Genomic DNA, 8,009 nt, shown 5'->3' with positions numbered 1-8,009 from the left:
AGTCAGTGGCCGTTCCTGCCATCCGCTGGCTTGCCGTCGTTGATCCTGTGCGTTCGTCTGGTTGCCGCAGTTTTCGTCAAGATTTGTCGCTGTCCATCCATCGTCTATCGGTCTCCTGCTGTAGATTCCGGCCCGGCCCCCGGTTCTGTCCATCAGGCGTTTACATGTCGTTCGGTGTCGGTCTGCCGACCATCTGCCTGCTGGCTTATGGAGGGTCACCACAGTTTCGAAATCGTGTTCTGTAGGAAACTTCTCCCATCAATAGGCTTTCGTTCCGAGCACACGAGCACAGCTTGGGTATCGCAGCAGAGTTTCGATTTCTTACATTCTGAGTCTCGATTCTTGTTCATAGTTTGACCTAAATCTTGTAGCCATAATATTAGTTCGTAGTTTTTTTTAATATATTTACAACCTTATTTAATAGAACGTAATGGATGTTAGGTAAGGCTTCCGGTGGAGAAACATTTCGTAATCAGTCGCAGGATGCCAGAGCAGACGCTGAATCCATCGAATATTTTTCCAGTGGTTTGCCCATGAAACGATTGAAACGTCTATATACCTACTACATACCTAATGCATATATAGCAGTACTTATTCTCTTCTAAATTGTTTGTTTGCTCTTACAATTGAACCAATTCCTCAGATAGACTACAATTTTACTTACCCACTCAATAATTTTTGCGTTCCATCCCGCCATCTGTCATATGCGCAAACAATATTGAGATGATGCTATTTGTATCACGTGCGTAGTTGTCTATTATGGCTGCACTTCAAGTCCTGTTTACGTCATCGCAATGTTACTTCACAATTATGTAATTTTTCGATTTTTATTTAACTTTTCCTTGTTTGTTACATTGTTTCGCTTATCGTAATTTTACTTCGATTTTTTTTCATTATGTATTATGTAATAACTCCCCTTTAGGCGGCTTCCTTCGCCAAACGTTCGGCCTTCTCGACGACCTCCTCGATCGGTCCGACCATGTAGAAGGCGACCTCGGGCAAATGGTCCAACTCACCGTTCAGGATCTTGGTGAAGCCCTTGATGGTTTCCTCCAGTGGGACCAGCTTTCCGGCGTGACCGGTGAACACCTCAGCAACCTGGAAGGGCTGCGACAGGAAACGCTGGATCTTACGGGCGCGGGCCACGGTCAGCTTGTCCTCCTCAGACAATTCATCCATACCCAGGATAGCGATGATATCCTGCAGCGACTTGTAATCCTGGAGGATCTTCTGGACGCCACGGGCAATGTTGTAGTGCTCGGCACCGATGATGTTCGGGTCCATGATACGGGAGGTGGAATCCAGCGGATCGACGGCCGGGTAGATACCCAACTCGGCGATGGCACGGGACAGCACAGTGGTGGCGTCCAAGTGAGCGAAAGTGGTGGCCGGGGCAGGATCGGTCAAATCGTCAGCCGGCACATAGATAGCCTGCACGGAGGTGATGGATCCTAGAAAGAGGGAAAGGTTTTTTGATTAGCATGAGATGTTCCGAACATAGAGCACAGTGTTGATCCTTACCCTTCGTGGTGGTGGTAATACGTTCCTGCATGCTACCCATGTCAGTGGCCAGGGTTGGCTGGTAACCGACAGCGGATGGGATACGACCCAGCAGAGCAGATACCTCGGAACCGGCTTGGGTGAAACGGAAAATGTTGTCAATGAACAGCAGCACATCCTGTCCTTCCTGGTCACGGAAGTACTCAGCAACGGTCAATCCAGTCAGGGCGACACGGGCACGGGCGCCGGGGGGCTCGTTCATCTGTCCGTACACCAGAGCGACCTTGGAGGTCTTGTCCTTCAGCGAAATGACACCACCCTCAATCATTTCATTGTACAGATCGTTTCCTTCGCGGGTACGTTCTCCGACTCCGGCGAACACGGAGTAACCACCATGGGCCTTGGCGACGTTGTTAATCAGCTCCATAATCAACACAGTCTTACCGACACCGGCACCGCCGAACAGACCGATCTTACCTCCCTTGGCGTACGGGGCCAGCAGATCGACGACCTTAATTCCGGTGACCAGAATTTCCTGCTCGACGCTCATTTCGATGAACTCCGGAGCTTCGGCGTGGATGGGAGCCGACAAGTTGGTCTCAATGGGGCCACGCTCATCGATGGGTTCACCGATGACGTTGATGATGCGGCCCAGGGTCTCAGCACCGACCGGAATACGGATGGGAGATCCGGTATCCAAGACGCGCTGTCCACGCACCAAACCTTCGGTACCGTCCATGGCAATCGTACGGACGGTGTTCTCTCCCAGATGCTGGGCCACTTCCAGCACCAGCCGGGAGGGACGCTCCTGGACTTCCAGGGCGTTCAGAATCGGTGGTAGGTTATCATCGAACTGCACGTCGACGACGGCACCGATGACGGCCACAACCTTACCTTGCGCTCCGGCGGCGGCCTTGGCTGCCGATTTGGCCGCATAGTTGCGGACCAGCTCGGCCTGGATCCGGGAACCGGTACTTAGCACATTTTTCAGCGAGGACAACATTTCGGCGACTGTGCGGAGGGCTAGGAAAATTTTCTCCACTTGTCTTATGTAACTGCGATGTGCAGGGCACCCGGGCGGAGATTCGAGACGGAGGCGTTACCTGCGGCGGGAGATGTCAGTTATGACGTGCACATGGCAGATGGGCGCGCTTGCCAGAGATGTAGTCACATTCGATGGGGGCGCGTGTAGGGAACGACTGTAAAGTGAAATGAAGTACCTGGCAAATGCGGATTTGGACCGTTTTTTATGCTTTTTAAGACAAATCGCTAGAATAACCGACATTTCATTTCAGATATTTTTGGGTTAATTTTTTTTTAATTTTAAAGGATAGCTTCAGAAATAGCTCTGAGAATTGCGGGAATATAATTGGTAATATACTTTTCAAATAACAAAGGGATTTGTCATTGGCATAGCTAGAGGAGAAGCCTGGGAGAATCCTGGGGGCACTAGAAATCCTTCAAGTGATTAAAAAAAACTTCAGGTAATTCTGGTAAAATGCTTGTGTGAATCCCTGGTGTGATACTATTACACATCTAAGTAGTCTAGGAGTTGTCGCTAGAAACTGGAGGTAATAAAGTTTGTATCTGAAGTGTCAAGACGTGTATAATATATCTTCTTGGATTCATTCTTATCAAGTGAAAAGAATACTAACGGTGACCGATCTAATTCAAAGTTGCAGATAATGGATTGTATTGGATTACCACATCTGGCGACGAGGAGTAATTGGATCAAATATCAGGTATTTGTAGAGAAGGAACATGAAGAGTAACAAAATGATTTTCGGGTCAAATGACCAGAATGAAACCAGATTGAATGTACATGTACTGTACAGAAACATGTGATGAGTGCTACGGAAGGCAGATAAGGAGTAAAAGGTACTGCTAGTGCAAATATTAGTCCATATCCGCTGCATTACGCAGGGAAAAGGCGATAGCCGCTGCATTACGCAGAAAATTAGTCGATATCCGCTGCATTACGCAGGGAAAAGGCGATAGCCGCTGCATTGCGCAGAAAATTAGTCGATATCCGCTGGCTTTATTACCTTGAAATTTCGAGCGGAAAATCCAACATAATTGTCAATGCTGATGACGCGCTACGCAGTCTTAACCTTCTTAGCATGCTTCCACTATTGTATTATGTTGGAAGTGCATAATCTCAAACAATGTGAGCCTCATGTGTAATGTACACGTTACAATTACTAAGTACGTATACTTTTGCATTAAAGTGACCGGAAAAATTCGTTTCAATGGTCTTGGCATGACCACAAACAAAATATAAAGCAAAACATCTATTCATTTTTTTTTTTCATAATTGAGTCGTTTAACATGGGGTAATCGTAAATTCAAAACAAAAAAAAAGACGAAAGTCCGTTTTTCCCGACTGTATCAATTAGTCCTCCATGCATCATAGTTGTCCAAAGCATGCATGAACATTGTAAAATAATATTTAAATATGCAAATTCATTAAGTAACTAAATAGTCTGCGATTGTAAAAAAAACTACGAAAGGCAGAATTTATATTTGAGACATTACAAATTGAATGCCCCGAAAAAAAGTAATTGATTAAAATGCATAGTGCAAATTTAAAATACCAAAGTACTTAAATTTATGAATTGACATATGTATCTAATTTCATCAACAGTGTCAGTATCAAGCGAAGGCTCAAATTAAAAAATGCATTGCTTGGTGAATTATTCATATGATGTTCAATTGGATACACTGGAATAAATGATTTGTGGAACTACTACTGATTCCTAACGCATACGAGTTCTTTAAGGTAAAATTGAAACGAGGAACTGCTTTAAAAAAATAGAATCGATGTACAATTACAAAATGTATTCACCTTTCTCATACATTTTCGACTTATTTGATAAAAAACGGAATTAGATAGTTTTTGGAATATAATTGTAACATCATGAAGTGAACTATACTCACAAATTGTTTTAATATAATTTGTAATTTATTATTCAACGTAAACCTGCCGGTTACATTACTTTTAACCAAGTCAAGGACTATTTAGTTGTGTAACTGTTTAAAACAAATAATTGATCAATCACTGATGTTTTTTTATGAATTCAGATATTATTGCAGATACTTTCGTAGTTCTGAATTATGATAAGGAAAAAGCTAATAGCTACGAAAATAGATCAAACTACTATTTGAGTTAAATTCAAAGGAGATTGACATAGACTACAATATTAACAAAATACCGAGACATGATAACAAGCGATTCTATTGTCATAATTCTTAACACTTGCAATGAAGTTTTATTTTAGAGATCGTCAAGCCGGATACCATAATACTCTGTAATTCTATACCATTGTGCACCTGTTACAAGTCCGTGATTGATCTGGAGAATTACGATAATAATCAAGAAGCTTGAAATTCATAAGAATAATGAAAAATAATCAAGAATGCAGATTCAAGACTTAGACCTAATTGGGTGTAGCGAAACAATTATTGTATCATATATTTTCATCTAAAAACTTAAATCAGGGATCTTGAATTGTGAAGCGAAAAAATAAAATTAAAAAAAAATATATAGAAAAGGAGATGTGATACTATTACACATCTAAGTAGTCTAGGAGTTGTCGCTAGAAACTGGAGGTAATAAAGTTTGTATCTGAAGTGTCAAGACTTGTATAATATATCTTCTTGGATTCATTCTTATCAAGTGAAAAGAATACTAACGGTGACCGACCTAATTCAAAGTTGCAGATAATGGATTGTATTGGATTACCACACCTGGAAAAGAAGATGGACGGATTTCTGAAATTTCGAGCCCCTGAATAAGTTTTCTCGAAAGGAATTTCTGAAGGAATAACTACAGGAATTCCTGGTGCAATCCCTGAAAGAACTCCCAGAGCAATTCCTGAAGGAATTCCTGTAGAAGTTCCTGCAGGTATGCCTGGAGTAAACCATGTAGGAATCATTAGAGGAATTAGAGGAAACCCCTGGAGGAATCCTCAGAGCAATTATGGTAGGAAGCCCTGGAGAAATTTCTGGAGGAATCATTTGAAGAATTTCCATACGAATTCCTGTAGCAATCCCTAGAAGGGATTCCTGGAGAAATTCCTGCAGGAATACCTGGAGGAAATCCTGTAGTATTTCCATGAGAAATTCCTGGAGGATTTCCTGCAGAAATTCCTGAATAAATTCTTGGAACAAACCCTGGAAGAAATCCTGTATGAATTCCTGGAGGGTTCCCTAGAGGAATTCTGGAAGGAATCCCTGGAAAAAAAAATATGAGGCAATTTCTGGAGGAATTTCAAGAGAACCCAGAGGAACTTCTGGACAAATTCCTGGAACTCCTAGAAATTTCTGGATAAATTCCTCGATGAAACTGGAAGAATTCCCGGAGGAATTCCTGGAAAAATTTGTGAAGGAATTCCTAGAGAAGAGAAATTCCTGAGAGAATTTCTGATGGAATCCCTGGAGGACTTCCTGGGGGAATTGTTGTAGGAATTTCCAAAACAATTCCTGGAGGAGTCTTGAAGAAATACCTTGAGTAATTCCTAGAGGTATTCTTGTGAGAATTCCTGGAGCAGTCTCTGGAGAATTGCCTAGATGATATCCTGGAGGAATGCCTGGAGGAATACCTTGAACAATTCCTGGATATAATCCGGAACGACTTCCTTGGGAAATTTCTAAAGGACTCCCTGGAGAATTCTCTAGAAAAAAAAACCTGGTAAATTGCCGCAGTAATTTATGAAGACATTCTTAAAGAATTCCTGGAGAATTTTTTGAAGAAATCCCTGGGATCATTCCTGGTGGAGTTCTTAAAGGTATTCCTAGTGCGGTCCCTATATGAAGCCCTGGAGCAATCCCCATAGAAATCTGGAAAGAAATGCCTGGAGGTATTCCCAAAAGAATTCCTGGATGAATTCTTAGAGCAATCCCTAGAGGAATCCCTGAAGGAATGCCTGGAGGAACCCCTGGAGAAATCTCCAATGGATTCCTGAAGGAATCCTTGCATAAATTCCATGAGGAATCCCTAGAGAAATCCCTGGACAGATTCCAGGAACATTTTCTTGAAACATCACTGAAGGAATTCCTGTAGGAATCTCTAGAACAATTCCTTGAGGTTTCTCCAAAAAAAAACACCTGAAGGAATTCCTGGAAGAATCTTTAGAAGAATTCCAGTAGAAATGCCTGGAATAAACCCTGTATGAATTCCTGGAGGAATTTCAAAAATTATTCCTGTATGAATTCCGGGAGGAACTTTAGGGTGAATTTCTGAAGAAATCACTGAAGGAATTCCCGGAGAAATTGCCGCAGTACCCTCTGAAGAAATTCCTGGAGGAGTCCCTGAATGAAATCCTGGAGAAATGCCTGGAACAATCCCTGCAGGAATCCCTATAGAAATCCCTGGAGGAACTCCAGGAGGAATGCCTGGAGGTATTCCTAGAGCAATTCCTAGAGGTTTCCCTAGAGGAATTCCTGAAGGAATGCCTGGAGGAACCCCTGCAGATATTCTTGGAGTCATGCCTCTATGAATTTCAGGAGAAATCTCTAGAGAAATTCCTTGAGAAATCTTCAGAGGAATTCCTGGAGGAATCCCTGCATAAATTCCATGAGGAATCCCTGGAGGATTTTCTTTAACAATCACTGTAGAACTTTAGAATCTCTGGAGGAATCCCTGAAAGAATCCCTTGAGGAATTCCTCCTGGGGGAATCTTTAGAGGTATTCCATGAAGTATCTCTAGAGGAATACCTTGATGAATCTCTGGAGGAATTCCTAGAGGAATCTCTTGAGGAATTCCTGGACGAATCCCTGTAGGATTTTTACAGAAATCCATGCAGGAATTCCCACAGGAGTCCTAGAACAATTGAAGGAAATTCTGGAGGAATGCAAGAATCAATTTCTGAGGAGATTCCAGAAGGAGTTTCTGAATAAATCCCAGGAGGAAGTACTGTAGAAATCTCTGAAATTCTTGAGGAAATCCTGAAGGAATCTTAAAACGATTACGTAGAGGAACTCTTGGAGGAAGCCCTGGTGCAGTTCCTGAAGGAACCTCAGGAGGTATCTGGGAATCTATCTCAAGAGGAATTCTTAAGGGGAAACTCTAAACAGTTCCTGGAGGAAGTCTTAAATTAATTCCTTGAACAGTTTCTTAAAGAATTCCAGGAGGAATTATTGAATTGAAATAGAAATTGAAGAAATATGATGCATGAATTAAGATATGGTGTATGCACAGACAAACAGACGTCTCACTCTACTAACTTCCCATCGTTTCCTTTTTAACAGATTATTCAAATATTCTGTAGTTCGCAAATCGCACACTTATGGCGCTCGCATCGTTTTCGCTCCTGTTTGACGTTTACTCACTACCGCCATCTATTCAGTGAGTTTGCGAACCACAGCGTAATTAGCATTGGGCGATTATGTTTTCGTGACGATGATTTTTATCGCATTTTGTTCCAAGTGATACGTCTGTATGTTTGTGGTGTTGCAAGCGTAGCACGAATAGCTTATTCAATAAAAGACGTTAATATAATTTTCCATT

The 8,009-nt window shown here is 42.3% G+C and overlaps 1 protein-coding gene across 1 annotated transcript; it reads right to left on the bottom strand.

Moving 5' to 3' along the window:
• Positions 1-808: 808 nt before the first annotated feature.
• On the bottom strand, positions 809-2,602 carry LOC134289965 (ATP synthase subunit beta, mitochondrial-like). The gene is made up of 2 exons (XM_062856823.1): positions 1,522-2,602; positions 809-1,451 (listed from the first exon to the last, which is right to left on the bottom strand). Exons 1-2 carry the CDS (start codon positions 2,501-2,503, stop codon positions 919-921), a joined length of 1,515 nt encoding a protein of 504 aa, XP_062712807.1. The 5' UTR covers positions 2,504-2,602; the 3' UTR covers positions 809-918.
• Positions 2,603-8,009: the final 5,407 nt, after the last annotated feature.

The sequence above is a fragment of the Aedes albopictus genome, chromosome 3, assembly GCF_035046485.1.
Source record: "Aedes albopictus strain Foshan chromosome 3, AalbF5, whole genome shotgun sequence".
NCBI lineage: Eukaryota > Metazoa > Arthropoda > Insecta > Diptera > Culicidae > Aedes > Aedes albopictus.
This window is presented reverse-complemented; position numbering and strand designations above follow the sequence as displayed.